The sequence below is a fragment of the Anser brachyrhynchus genome (genome assembly GCF_964034855.1).
Source record: "Anser brachyrhynchus genome assembly, chromosome: 5".
NCBI lineage: Eukaryota > Metazoa > Chordata > Aves > Anseriformes > Anatidae > Anser > Anser brachyrhynchus.
This window is the reverse complement of record NC_137699.1, coordinates 44592026-44607201: the sequence shown is the minus strand read 5'-3', so window position 1 is coordinate 44607201 and position 15176 is coordinate 44592026. Positions and strand designations below refer to the sequence as shown.

The 15176-nt window shown below is 38.3% G+C and overlaps 1 protein-coding gene across 11 annotated transcripts in view; it reads right to left on the bottom strand.

Annotated features, from left to right (window-relative positions):
* Window positions 1-8338: 8338 nt before the first annotated feature.
* Window positions 8339-15176, bottom strand: part of NRXN3 (neurexin 3) — a 993270-nt gene continuing 986432 nt past the window's right edge. For 9 of the 11 annotated variants that reach the window (XM_080594088.1, XM_080594091.1, XM_080594092.1 and 6 more), the window contains one exon: window positions 8339-10711. In XM_080594088.1, the coding sequence (XP_080450214.1) occupies window positions 9786-10711 (926 nt within the window). In that variant the 3' untranslated portion in view covers window positions 8339-9785. The remainder of the gene's footprint in view (window positions 10712-15176) is intronic. The other 2 variants (XM_080594090.1, XM_080594098.1) reach the window with 1 other exon arrangement.

Sequence of the window (15176 nt, the reverse complement as noted above, 5' to 3'; positions counted from 1 at the left end):
GTGTCTCACTAGGGATAAGACTATTTTTTTTTTTTTAAGTAGCCATATATGTGAGCCTGTGCTTTGTGGGAGGATGTATTTCCACATCTCTGTGTTTAAAAAGCCTCTGAGATGAATGTTTTTGTGGCTATTGTCTCCTGGTTGCTGCATTGTCTTCATTGTTGTCTGCATTGCAGACAAAAGGCTATGGATCAGAATTGCAGAGGCAATGAAGTGCTGAAACTTATTTAATTTGTTGCTTTGACTGAAGTCTGAATGATGCTTTTGAAAGATTGAGAGTATCCTACATCCAGAAATGGGTAGCGTGGTTTCAGGTTGTATTGCTACATCATATTTGCACCTCTCAACCAAAGATTCCGTTAAAGAGGATCACTGGTGGACTGCAGCCCACCTGCTATTCAAGGCTGAGACACATGCAAGGTGCTGTGATTTTTTTTCTTTTTCTGACAGTCTTTAACCCAGCATTTGCCCCTCTACTATTTCAGTCCTGGTGCCTAAAGATACTTCAGCCATGCCCTGTAGCACCTGAGAACACTGTACGTCAGTATAGAAATATAATACCTGATGCTGCTGGTCTAGCACTAATGCTCTTCTGGCCTAAACTATGAGGCAGAAATAAAACTGGGACTACTATTTATAGTTCAGAAAGCTCCTAAATAAAGATTAAGATTGATCCATAAAATTTATTGGTCAGTAAGCTTGTGAAATCTTGGCTAGGAGTTTGAATGGCTATTAGGTATCAGGCTTTAACTCAGTTCACAGTTGCTCACCATGTAAGTAAAAGCCCAGTGACGACCCCGACAAATGGATACTATGGGCAGGGGTATGAGTCTTGTTGCATAGTGTGTTTTTTCTTCCTTTTTTTTTTAGAGTGATCATTGAGAAAAGTCAGTTACTCACATTCTCTTAACAGCCTATAATTTGAGGTGTTAGGACTCTTTAGTATGAATGTTACCATATAAATGTTATTAAAAATAATTCAAATGGATTTGTTTTGAAGAATCTAGTTATGTATTTGGTTTTGAGTGCTTCAAGGCTTGGAACTGGGATTTGAGTTCACCTCACAGTTACACAAATAACAGTGCTGAACATGACAGCAAAAACATTAACCTAGCTGGGAATTTCTTTAAGTGGGGCAAAACAACCATTTTGCATCCATTTTTCACTTTTAGTCTTTGCTCTATATTGTGTCTTTGGAACAAGCATCTCTAATTCTGTTTCACATTGTTTGGAAAGGACTTGTAAGAATTTTAACTTACTTAAACAAAGCTTTGAGATGTAACTGCACAGGCAGTGCTGTGTTAAATGACCCTTAGCACGTGGGATATATTAGGTCATACTATTTATTGATTGGGAAACTTGTGATGGAAAGTATGGATCCTTTAATTTATGTGAGGAAATCTAGGCATTAAATTGCCGTGGTAAAACCTGGAAGGGACAGCTGAAGTGCAATATTTCTGAAATAAAAGAATCATTTGGAAGGTAATATCATGATGAATGACAGGAAAAGGGACTGAAAGAGACTTACAAAAGGGTTGGAGAGTCTTAACTGGTCCTGTTTAAAGCTTTTCACTTAAAACTTCTTTTCAATTAGATGTTGACGATTGTCTTTAAAATTACTTTTTGTTTGTACTTTTTTTTGTTTTTGTTTTTTGTGTGTGTGGTGAGTTTGTTCTGCAGCCATTGCACTGCTGAGATTCATTAAAATGTTGCTCCAGTGCTCTCTGAACACAGTGGCAAAGCATTTCTTGACTTCAGTAGTAAGTGCTCAAGCTGCAGTATGTCACAGTGCTAAATAGTAAAGTATTATGTCTGGTGTGTTCCCCCTGTATGTGTATGTTAAGTGCAACAGCCCATTATGTTTAGTGCAATGGCCCAGTTGAAGGACTGGGCTTGCTTTTACCCAAAGATGACAGATATGCAGTTTATTTTGTTCAATTGTTTGAGAAAAATAGCAATAGTTTCATGAGAAACTAATAAAACAAAGTGCTACCAGCTATGAAAAATAAGAATTATAAATCCATTTACAGGTCCCATTCTTTAGAAGAAATCTTTACTTTATGGTCACTAAAAAATAAGTCCTGTTGAGGTACCAGAAATCTCAGGTGAACGGAGAATCCTAGGCTTTTGGCAGTTTACTAGCAAGGCAGTTGTTAGCAAGGCTTTGAGGTAGTAGAAACTGACCTCCAAAATTTTCCTTTTTACCAAGTAAGACTTTACAATGCTTAACATCACAATTTTTCTTCCTGATCATAATGCAGATAATATTTTTAAAAAATTAGTGAACACTAAGGTAAAGGAAAAAAGTCCATAGCATTTTAAAAGCAAAACTTTCAGAGGATTATGAAATGGGGGAAGCTTTGCTACCAGCTTCAAAGGAAGTAACATTAGGTTCTGACTGTTTGTAATAGCTATAACCCAATTTATCCAGATAACAAGATCTTCATTAGCTAAAATCTTGGCAACACTATGCATTTCAGTGCAGATTGGGAAAGATAACAATAACCTCAACTCCTGCTGACCCAGGAGTTGAAGGGCTGTAGTATGGCATTTAGTCTTAGCTCCTATAATTAGATGTAATAAAATTGTGTTGTCATTGATGTTATCATAAGTTATCATACGTTATCATAATTGGTATAAAATCTTGTTTATAGCAAAATATTACAGACTGGGGCAGTGATTTTCTGCAGGAATTTGCAGCTGGTAAAGAATACCGGCATACTAGAAGTTGCTTTGGGTATTCAACTGAATGCATGTGCACATGGTTTTACCAGTATGTATAAAAATAGGAGGCATTTTTAGTAAGCAGTTGGCAAACCAACACTTTCCATTTTAAAATGGTTCTTTCTTAGTTTAGAAGGGTATTATTCTCTTTTAAGAAGCTCCTGTACTTCTGTTACTTGCTCTGAGTCTTTGAAAACTGTCAGCCAGGTCTTGATTTAGAGAAGCTTAGGTTAATGTGAGGACTGGATGCATTCTACCTCTGGCAGCACCACAGTGTACTTTGGAGGCATGAGTAAAGAGAGGGGGAGTCCAGAAGCTCTGAGAGCTAATCTTGTTACAACCATGGATTTTAAATATAACAACAGGCAAGTCTCTTTGTCTTAGTTTCCATCCTTGCACAGAGGAGATACTAGCATCAGCTCACCAGGGAATGGTGGATGTAAATTAACGTTTGTGACTCAGGAAACAGGCAGGAATGAATAAATCATCAAGCATTATACAATGCAGCAGAAGTGGCAGGGATCAAATACTTAGAGAGTCCAAATAGACCTACCGACAGAGTCCTGTTCTTTATGCATGGGTGTGGTTGGGATTCTGAGGGAGAAAACAGCGATGCAAATAAACTCTAGTCTATAATGCAGATGGACAAGAGGGCTTGATTTGAGTTACATAAACACTATTAGTGCTGGCACTTCTCAGCTCTTGCATTCTTGGCTTTGGAAATCAAAATCCCATTTTCACCTGCTGCTTTGGTAGGTGCCTGGTGGCATGCTGCATGTGTGTATGTTTCCCTTCTCGTTTGCTCTTACAAATAGCCCTTAGAAACTGTTCTTCAGAATGGGGTTCCTGATCACTCTGTAAAAGATCCTCCCATTTACCTCTTTCTGTCACTCTACTGAAGACTTGCTCTTACCGCCACATGGTTATACTGGCTAAATTATTGCACCAAGCTGTAAGATTGAGAACTGTGAAGAACCATCTGAACTGAGGAAATATTTGGATATCATTACTGATGGTTTACAGAACCTTCATTTCTACCTTTTCCACTTTTGTGTTCATGGTGTGATTTGGTCACATTTTGTGGTTCAGTATTTTTTAACACTTTATGTAACTACTCTTGAAAGCAAAGTGAATTTTTTTAGTGTTCCAAAGTCTTTGGCAGCATTGTTAAATATACCAATATTTTATTAAAAGTCTTTTCCAGTGAGTTTAATTTTTGTTGTGCTCCAGCCAAAGCTGTTAGGCATAGTGCCTGGCTTACAAACGATTGAAAAAAAAGCATGCCTAAGTTTTTCCCTGCTGCTTACTTGGAATTTCACCAGCTCCACATGGTCGTTGCTCCTTGTTCGTCTTCTGTGAACAGGTGGATGAAAGAGATGCATGGAGTGGTAGATGAAAACTACCAATCCATTGCTGAAGTTGAATGATTTCAAGTTGTGCTTGGTAGCAGGAGTACAGGTTTGTGCTTATGTTGGTTTTGTACAAGGCTTGGAATTGTGCAAATTTATCTATCTATCTCTCTATCATCTATCTATTGTCCACTTCAAATGAATTTAAGGAAACAACATGCTCCTGTAGCTCTACCCTAGCATGTTGAAATGATTTTCTCTCCAGGTAATTTAGAGCAGGCCTGAGCTACCTCTGAATTTGACTCCCACTTTGAAAGCAGATGAGTTCTGTAAGCAATATGAAAAGCAGAGTCGGAGGTATCTTCTCCACCACTTGCCTACACTACTTGGCACAGGAAAAGCACAAGCAATTAACACTAGTTGATTTATATTATCTGACTATTAGAGTAAAATAGCCTCAATTTTTAAAGGTATTTATGTAGTTGATTTTCATTGTTTTCTATAAGAATTAGCCACTTTTTAATACCTTTAAGCTCTTTTTCAGCTGTATGCAGTCCAACATCTCTTGCATATGCACATTCTAGTCCTGCCTCATGCAATCCACATGACCAATTTATAAACATTGAATCCCTGCAGACTAAAATGTTTACCAGAATTTTACTTTGAATGGCACTATACTTGCTGGTCAGAGAAAGTCAATGTGAACAGGTTCTCTAGGGAATGGAGATTTTAGGGAACTTTTGGAGACAGAGAGAACATACTGCACTGTGCAATGTGCGTGATCTGAGGAGAAAGATTGAGGTAGTTTGCTTTATCTAATGCAGTGTTCCACCAAATTAGATAGCAGGTTTTAATTTTGTTTCTTAAATAACCCAACAAATGTTGTTTCTGGAAAACTTTCACCAACGAGGGAGTAAGACTCAGTCAGCCAAGACCTCCCACCCCAAACTCCTGCATTTATGGTGACACCCCTGGTTTTGCAATAATTTATTGCAACCAGGGCAAATGTGCTCTCAGACCCCTTCCAGGGAGCCGAGCAGCAGGCAATAGTCTTTCTTTTCTTGTGGGTGCTTCTGGTTACCCCAGGAATCTGAGCGATGCTGAGAGCTGGAAGGCAAGTCTTGTTTTCCTTCTCTATGTCATGGCTTGCATGTGCGGAGGAAAAGGTGGTGATTTGTTCTGCCATACAAGTACTATCTTCTATGGAGCAAAGCCAGCCTTGGCAGCTAGGGACTATCATGATAGAATAGGAACAGTAGCACATACTATTGATATGTTTTCACACATCACTCGACAGGACTTTGTGATCCTGCATGTTCCCTCCCCACTGTGTTTGATACAGTAAGTGGAATGCTGTTTTACCTGTAGAAAAATGCCAGGAAGAGAAGCAACTGCTGAGCCTTGGTCCTTGAAAAGAGCTATATCCCTAGGTCAGGGATCATGGTAAGGTTTCTGTGTCTGCTACAGATTTTTCAGATACCAGAGGAAGTCCAGCAAAGGGTCACAAAGATGGTGAGGAATTGGAGCATCTGTTGTACAAGGAGAGGCTGATATAGCCAGAACTGTTCAGCCCGGAGAAGAGAAGGTTCAGGGAGGGGATCTTTATCAATAAATAGCAGATGGGAGGTTAGAAAGAAGACAGAGACAGGACCTTCTCTGTGGTGCCCAGCAAAAGGATAGGAGGCAACGGGCACAAATCAAAACGTATTTGATCTGAACAGAACAAAAAAATTGCTTTCTGTGAGGTTGGTCAGACATTGGAACAGGTTACCCAGAGAGGCTGTGGAGTCTGCGGTGATATTTAAAACACAGTTGGACAAAGCCCTGGGCAACCTTCTGTAGCTGACCATGCTTTGGGGAGGTGGCGTCTGGAGTAGATGAACTCCAGAGGCCTTTTTCAGTCTCAACAATTCTGTGATTTTGTGTTCATCCAAAACCATGCAATAAGCATAAGCATTTAGGCAACAATGAAGACTCCTTTTTGACACTTTCATTTAGCCAAAGTAATAAAATGGTCATTACATGACAGAGAAAATAAAAAAGAGCGGCTATAGCCACAGGGTTAGGGCATTTCAGGCTGAATTTTCTTGCTTCAAATAACATTTCATAATGATATGAAGCTTCAAGAAAAGCACTGAGAAAAAATAAATCCTTTTCTCAGAATACCCACTGCTTGGTGATAAGTGAAATTTCTGCATGATGAGAAAGAGACCATTAAGTTCAGACCTCGATGTTCCACATGCCAGCTGACTGTTTCACTACTGGGAGTATTAGGTACCAGTCATCACTCTGGACTGTCATGATTTTAGGAGAGGGAAAAGTGTGGAAAGGAGTTTAGACCAGAACCTGTGGTTTAGAGCCTTGTAAGGGATCTATAAGGTGTTAGAACATAATTCACAAAAGAACTGAAAGCAGCTAAATGACAAGAAAATCCCACATTTACATACACATGCGTATTCTCACCCATGCAACAATGTGAGCAAAATAGCTAGCCAAAAGGGAAATACCGAGGATGGGCTAGGTCCAAACTCCTATCCCTCAAATACCTTGCACTGTTCTGTGGGAAAGCAGACCATTTTTGCCCTAAAGATCTACATCTACAGCTTCTTCTTGAAGGTAAAATGGCTGTGTTTCACTTTCAAATGCTGAGTAAGGTTTGATAATGATGATGATTATTATTATTATTTAATTTTCAACTATAGTTCTCTTTATCGTCTGCAGTCACAACAACCCATCTTCCAGAGTACTATTATTTTATGCACTGAGGTGGTCTTGGGAGGCAAGGAGTTGGGGGTGATATGAGGTAGGGCCCACTCTCTAGTACAGTTTATGTCCCTGCAAAGGAAAGATTTAAGATTCATTGGATGAAAGAAAGGATAGCAAACATGAACATGATTTGGTAATCTAGTGGTTAGACACTCCTGTGGGATATTTGTTTCGCAGACTACTTTTCACCTTTAAAGGGTTGGAACTTCCCTTAAGCCTTTTGGAAATAAAAACCCAGTAACATCCAGGGCTTTGGGAAGAACATTTTATTGCTAAGCATATCTTTAAACAAAATGCAAATAAGAAAAGAAAAAGAATCAAAAAGGAAGAAGAAAAAGAAGGGCAAAAAAAAGCAATAACATCACGATAACTCAAATAAAAATTCTTACGTTTTTCCATAAAGCAACAGGGATATGGTAGAAGCCCACATACAGAAATGCACATGTTCCCAAAAACTGTCCAATAGAAACTTACACAAAAAAAAGGAAAGTGTAATTATTTTTCCCCTTAACTTAAAAAGTAAAGCAAAAAGGAAAGGAAGAAAGAAAGCAGGAAATCATTTCACAAGACTCCAAGACTCCAAGAACAGCAATCTTTTACAGACATCAAGATATAATCAACTTTATATAGTTTCGGCCAGTTAAGTCATCTAAAATCGTGCTTTCATACCTTTTTAAAACCTGTCTTTTTTTTTTTCTTTTTAGTATAAAAAATAAAAAAGGAAAAAAAAGCTCAACCTCTCACGCACACGCACCACACACACGCACACATACACACATTGAAAATATTTGTTAACATGAAAGCATCTTCTCTAAATGTTTGAGAAGGCTGTTTTTCTTTTTTAAGTTCCCATGTGCGTGTGTGTATTTGATGACACTTCTTCAAAGTCAAATAATCATGCGACTTATAAACACCAGCAAGAGTAGATTTCTAAACCTAAACAGCTGATTAGTTTTCATCTGTATACAGAAAAAGTGTACATTTCTGATATTCCAGAGTTCTCAATCCATCTTGGCTTTTGTTGTTCTCCTCTCTGTCTCTCTCTCCCTCATTTGCTTTTTTTTTGCACATGACAGGCATAGCCATCAAACCACCTGGCTATTGTTCTGTACAGTAAGATAATCCTTTTCACAGTAATTGGGCAAATGTGGAAACCAACCAACCAAGTTAAATCACGTAAATAAAAACAAAAGATGTTCCCAATTTAACCATAAAACAGTATATACACCTTCAGGGTATCCATATAGAAATTATACTTGCAAAAAAAAAATAGTAGTAAAATATGTAAACAAAATTTCAGATTTTTTTTCTTTTTGACACAGATAACTGTGACAAAGCTAAAACACACACTCTCTTCACATTTTGTTTGCTTCTGTTGTCTGTTTCTTTTTACTTTGTTCTTCAAGAACATTCTCATTCCACGTTAAGACCATAACAGAACTTCTGTTCCAGTCGTCCCATCAAACATACCATGATAAATATATCTGTGTGTATATATATATATTATATTATTAAATTCCTTTTTCTTTATTATTTTGTGTGTCACAGCAGCTTTATTTTCTTTTATATAAAAGAGAAGGAAAAGGGAGAATAGGGCAAATGGAAAGACAGAGATGATCTGAAATGTCAAGCTACAAAATTAAAATATTACATATGAAAAACAGTTTCATGTCAAAAAAAACACTATGCATTTTTGCATTCTTTTACAAGTGTTTAGCTTTTCTGACATTTTATGTATCTTGTCACAAGTTGAACTCCAGTGGTGTCTTTCTGATATCTTTATTAAACTGATTTATTATTGTTGTTTTGCATGCTCTGCAATCAGTCACAGAACCAGAACCCGGAGGAAGGCTCCTTTGTTTTTGCATGGTATACTCAGCTCAGAATTGCTAACCATTTTTAAGCATTCTTTTTTGAATCTTCAAATCCCTTTAACCATAGTTTGGCTGTGCTAATGCATACTAAATGATATTCCCAAATAAAGCCAATGATTCTGATCAGAACAGACCCAAAACCATCTATTCTTCAGTTCAATTGCAAATACTGGAGCCAGATCCAAGGGGACCAGCTTTCCATGACAATTTTCTTCATCACCACCCATCACACACTTCACTGCGTTGTTAGCAACTTACTGCAAGACGACGGATTCTAGAGACAACACAACCAGATATGCAGAGTAAACACCATGGGTAGCTTTTGAGTTCATATATGGCAATAGTCTCTCTTTATTTATTATGGATTTTTTTTCCGAGATTTCTTCTCAGCTCATGTCCCAGTTCATGCTCCCTCCCCCCCGAAATAGTCCTCTCCACCCTTTCCTCCCACACCCAAAAGTAAACAAAAATCAAAAAAAAAAATAAAAAAAAAGCAACCCAGGAAACCAAACCAACCAAACCAAAATCCAACAATCTCCAAAATCATTTATTCCCCTCCTCCAATCTCGAAAAATTATATGTATGCTGGACATGGCCAGATCAGTTTGTTCGATATTTTTTGTTGTTTAATAATGTTTGCATTTTTTTTCTTTTTCCTTCCTTCCTTATTTTTTTTCTTTTAAATAAGTAAACTGAAAAATTATCGATACAGTCAGGGATCACGAACATTGTTAAAGACTCACTTGGAGATATGAAACAAGTAAGCCATGAAGTCTTCTACCTTTGCAGAAAGTTCAGCGGAGGAGGAGATTTGGAGACGTCCGAGTTCACTAACAGGGCAGAGCTGTATGCGCCATCTCCAGAACGCTAAGTGTGCTTTATAATACATTAGGGCAGAGTTTGCTGACTCCAAGTGATGACTGAGACATTAACAGTCACTGCTGAATTATTTTTTTCCCAATACTTTTTCCCATAAACGATATCTCCCAATCTCATTCGCTGCAATGGTTCTGATATTTCAGTTAAATCTCATTAAGTATTTATATATTTATATATAAATAAGTATTCTTTTTTACACATAATACTCTTTGTCCTTGTTTTTCTGTTTCTTGTGGCCGCTCTTTGAACTCTGCTGCTTCTCCTTCACGAGCGTGCCGTTGCTCTGGGCTGAGTTGCTGATGTAGTTCCGCGTCTCGTCCACCTGATAGGACCCCTCGTCCCTGTTCCTGTACTTGTACATGGCGTACAGGAGGATGAGGATGCAGAGGGCAGCGGCAGCCACAATGCCGACGACCATCCCCGTTGTGCTGCTCGACTCGCGGACCACCTCTGAGGCCCCCGGAACCCGTCTGATTCCCGGCTCCGTGGGGTTTGCTGTGGGCACATTACGGAACATGGGGGAAGTGATTAGCGGGCTCTTCAGCTTTGTGCTGTCTAGCTCATAGGCAGTGGGCAACGGAAGCAAGACTATGTCAGGCTGGGGTTTGAGCTCACGGTTATTCATTTTGCCGGCTGGCAATTTGGGCACCATCCCAGTCGAGGACGAAGCTGTGGAGCGGATCAGCTCAGGGGACAAAGACGTGGTAGTAGTCCTACCAGTTTCGGAGACTTTGTTAGGTCTAAAGTCCTTGGATTCCCACTTGGGTGCGTGTGCTTTGTAGCCACCTTCGAAGATTGAAGTGGAAAGACTCTTATCTGTTACCAAGGAGAAGGTGGTGTAAAAATCTTCATCATCAGTAGGGGGTAGGTTAGAGTCAAAGGTTTCCCCTGAGCCATACCCAGATATCACCAAGCCATCATCATCACAACCATCGCTGCCTTGGTCCGACAAGCAAGGTAACCCCGCCTCAGAGGTCATGGACAGGGAATCTTTGGTGGTCTCAATAATGGTGAGGAGGGGGCGAAAGGTAGGGGGAAGTGTAATGAAAGGTGCACGAGTAGCAATAGGAGGGATATCTAAAGGGTCTTCTACAAGTAGAGGGATAACTAATTCACCTCCTGGGATGGAAAAGAGAAAAAACAGAAGATTAGTACATTTTACTGATACAATGCACCATTTTCAATTCATGTAACTCAAGGGCAGTACAAGGATTTGGGCATTACAAAAAAAGTGTCAGGGATCAGACTTGCTGCTCAGCTACACTACCAACATAATTTTCTGGGGGATCCTTTGATTCTTCCCTCCCGTCCTGTGTCTGACATAGATAAACTGCATGTTCCATTTCCTTTCTCTTTTAGCCTATGCTAGCTTCATACAGTGAAATGCTCTGAATTTTGGGGGGACCCAAATTTTTGCTTTTGAAGATACTCTCAAGTGACTCTGTGGACACCAATTTTTGGCAGTGATCTTCGTAGGCAATTGGTTACAAGACTGTTAAAATGAACTATTTCAGATCTCCATACAGCAATATTCTCTTAGAGGGATTTTACTGCTCATCTTAGTTTTCCCCGCTGATTCTTTTCATTGAAGACAACATTGTTATTTCTTCTCTGCCATTCAAGCCTGCTTTTCCTTCTGTAGCAGTTTCTAAAGCCTTTCCACAAGGCCTTTCCCATTCATCCATTTCTTCTTGATTGTTGTCTGGTTTTTAAATTGTGGGAAGGTTCATAAAAGTGAGGGATGGAATAAGAACCAAGTACTTACTGGGGTCCATGAAGGTACAGAGCTCTGCTCAAAGCTTGTTCATTTCTTTTTAATCTTTCTTTACCATTCTGTTCTACGTTAGACACGTCCCTTGCCTGTCATCTTCTTGGGCTGCTAATGCCGTATCGTTTTGACATTCTGTTCTTCTTGATATTCTTTTAGTATAATTTGATTAGAAATTAAGATAGACATAATTGCAATTGAGGATCTAACTAAATAACGCTCTGAAGACCCAAATTAGTACTTGAACCTGCATTGCAGAGGTTACCTCACACCTGCTGTTACTTCTTGATACACAGATAGCTGTGAACAGTGCTACTTTTTCCCAGCATGGTGGCTAAGTGCCTACAGGGGACTAAAAATGAGGCAGGCTTATAGCCTACTCCTGAAGTACAACAAAGCTACAGCTACAACTTCTATATCTTACCAGAGTACAGCTGAAGCAAGAAAACTGAGGTGTCATTTCTAAGATTTGGTTGCTGTGCTGCAATGTTGCTACTCTTAGTAGCAACACTTTGATTTGTCAATACGTTGTAATATGACTGTATTTCTGCTTTTCAGTTTATGAGTAATTAACACTCCAGTGTTATACTCCAATGTGGAGGCTTAATTAATTTCTTTAATTCACTGAGTTCAGATTATATAGTCTTCTGCTAACATACAGGCTGCTGACACATTTTCAGGCATGCCATATTGCTTTTGAAAGTTTGTGTATAAATTTTCCCTTGCTCATTTTTATTTGGTTAGCCACTTAAGCTAGTTGATTTAAATATATACTGAAGATTTTATCTGACACCATGAGTAGTCATCCAGATCTGTTGGAAGGAGTGCAACTCACTATGAAGTATTCCTAATGCATAGGAAAATTTTAATTTATATTCACTGTTGCTTAAGGAAAGAGATGCAAAAGGGGTTTCAGATTCTAAAAAAAAATAACTCTGGCTTTTACTTATGTATTAGTAATAACTAATGAACAGTCTGGCATTGTTATGATGCTGAATGGCATTACGGTCAAATTTTTGCTCTCTTCAATCTGCACTATGTATTACATGAACTTGTTTTCTTCCTATTGAATACTGCCAGTAATGTCCCTGGAATTTTTATAAATAATAAAATCAAAATCTGTTTTAAATATATTTGGAGAGCAATATGTTTGAACAAATCACATATTGAAGATAGCAATATACTGAAAAGGTACTTAACAGTTTGATTAAATCTAGATAGCAGAACTAGCAGTATGGCTTATTCTTATACTTAATGAGAAACTAAGTGCTGACAGTTTAATCAATTGAAACAGTTATATTTAACTCATAGGTAGTAGGGTAGAAATGAGGCCAAAATAAGGAACGTGGCACTTTACTTATTCTCTTAACATACTTTATGTTAAGTGATTTTTAAATTAAGATACAAAGGGCCAGTTGGAATATGCTGTTTCATTTTCTGGGCTTCCTTAGCATGTTCATGCCAATTCTCTTACTGAAGGTACGTAGAAGAAATAAGTATCATATGTGTATCAAAAAATATGGAAAAAGCTAAAAGTGTTGTCTGCCAAGTGACTGCACGGCATTTTGTGTTCATGTATCTGAGCTGTTTCTGTACAATGTAGAAACTGGAGCATGTAATATGATTTAGATATGTCTAGAAGCCCTATCCATGTTTAGAATAGGGCATCTATAATCTAAGTAAGGTGGTCTCAGGACAAACTTGGAGTACACCTCAGAGGGAAATACCATCTGTGAGTCTGCAAAAAAATGAAGAAAAAAAAAAAGCAAAGAATTTAAGTGCACATTAAATCAAGTTGCATGCATGGGGAATTTAAGTTCCAAAAAGACATGGATAGCTAGTGTCCCTTTAAGCGTTTTTTTTTTTTTTTTTAAGATCGGTGTTTTGCTGTTAAACAACAGTATTCATCTGTGAATTTCATGCACCATCTGTGACATCAATTGGAAAAAAAATCAGTTTGGCAGCTTTTAATGATTTGTCTAAAGCTTTGAAGTGCCTCTGTTATTAAAATCTATTATCCTAGCACATAGCATCAGTATGCAGCTCATCTGCTACCCACTGGGGCAATATTTTGGGCAGTTTTCTTCCAAAGAGGATTTTTTTGGTACTATTTGCAATTAGTTTCCTTGGAGGAATCTGAAACATATCACATTTAATTTGAAAAAAACTTTCTTTCACCCCAGTAAGCCTTGCCTTAAAAACAGGTAACGGCTCTACATTTTTTGTTGCTGTTGAGGCCTTGAGTCAATGATCAAGACTACTGCAACAATAAAACCATCACGGTCTTCCTGAAATGTCAAAGAACTTTGCTTGAGTTGCTATGTTAAATAAGGCTTCGCATAAGTGATGGAGAGCAGATCAGAATTTCTTGATTCCAGCAAGTCTGGTGGATGGAGGACAATTGGACAGAATCGGGAATGAGTTTTATGGAGTTTTAATCTCACTTCGGGTGCAAGAAGAGAAATGACTTTCATACCAGAAAGGCTGGATTAATTTTGACTTCCCCTACAATTAATCTCATCTCTAGTTTTATTCCAAAGTGTCAAATAAGCCATTCTATGTTTGCCTGTATACTACAGAAATAGACTGCTAAAGGTCCTTCTTTAGGAATCACTTCTCCATTAAGGAATTCATTTGTTATTTTAACTTAAAAAAAACCAAACAAACAAAAAACAAACAAAAAAAACTTTAGGGGAGTAACAGGTAGCTGGCTTTAAGGATGGTAGTGACACTTCGAATGTTTGATTTTTCTTTCTGTCTGAAAGAAGCTGTAAGACTGAAAAAAAAAGCCATGTGGGAGAAGGTAACTCAGAAAAAAGTACTCTAAATGTCAAATGTGACCTCAGTTTTATTGGCATATTAGGCATCTATGCAAAACACACAGCAAGATAGAAGTTATATGTCTAATAGTATGCACACACAATGAATACTTCTTGGGATATGTGATTTATAAAGGAGTTAAAACATCCTTTAAAACGACATGATAAAAATGCCACTCAGTCTAAAAGAAAAGTGTTATTTAAAGATGACAGGAAATGTAAATTCTGAAAAGCTCCCAGGAACGTGCGAGAAACATGATCACAATATCTATAGAGGAGAGCAAGTGCAAATTTTTATACCATCCCTCCAAACAACTGTGTTACTGCTACTACATTTCTACTTGTAAGAAACACAAGAGGGAGTCTGATGACAGGTAGCTGATAAGTGTGCGTGTAGTGGGGACCACCTTTCACAAAATGACAGCTGAGACAGTAGGAAGCTGCATGTAGCGAGTGGTCCTTTGATGGAGAAGTGGTGCCTCTTGCCCAGGGCTCTGCATTGCTTTAAAGGTAAGCTCTGAAAGCTTTAAAAGACAAAGTGCAATGCCATTGCCAAGTCTCTTTGTACACGAGAGTCGGATCCTGAAAGGCAAGTGCTTTAAAGACTTGGATCTCTGGAAAAAGCTAAGGAGGAGCCTCTGAAAATCCGTGGGTTTTCAATTGGGAAGGGAAATACATTTCAGGCAGGTTTCCTATTTTCATATTACTATCTGAAGTTTTGTTTTTCTCATAGTGTCTCCAAGCTTTTCAATCACTAAATTCATGCCTTGCAGTCTTGAATAAAGCTAACAGTTTCAATTTCCAAACTATTTTATGCTTAAAATAAAATGACAAGATTGCCACCCAGCTGGGCCCTGGTTTCAAAACAAATATTTATATGAGACTTTGATTCTGTCTGTGGATGGTATGGACTGTTTCCAGGTAGTTACAGCTTTCTTTCCCTCATTTTTTCTGCTGGCTGCTGAGCACCAGTTACCAGTGTTAACTCTCCCAAGCA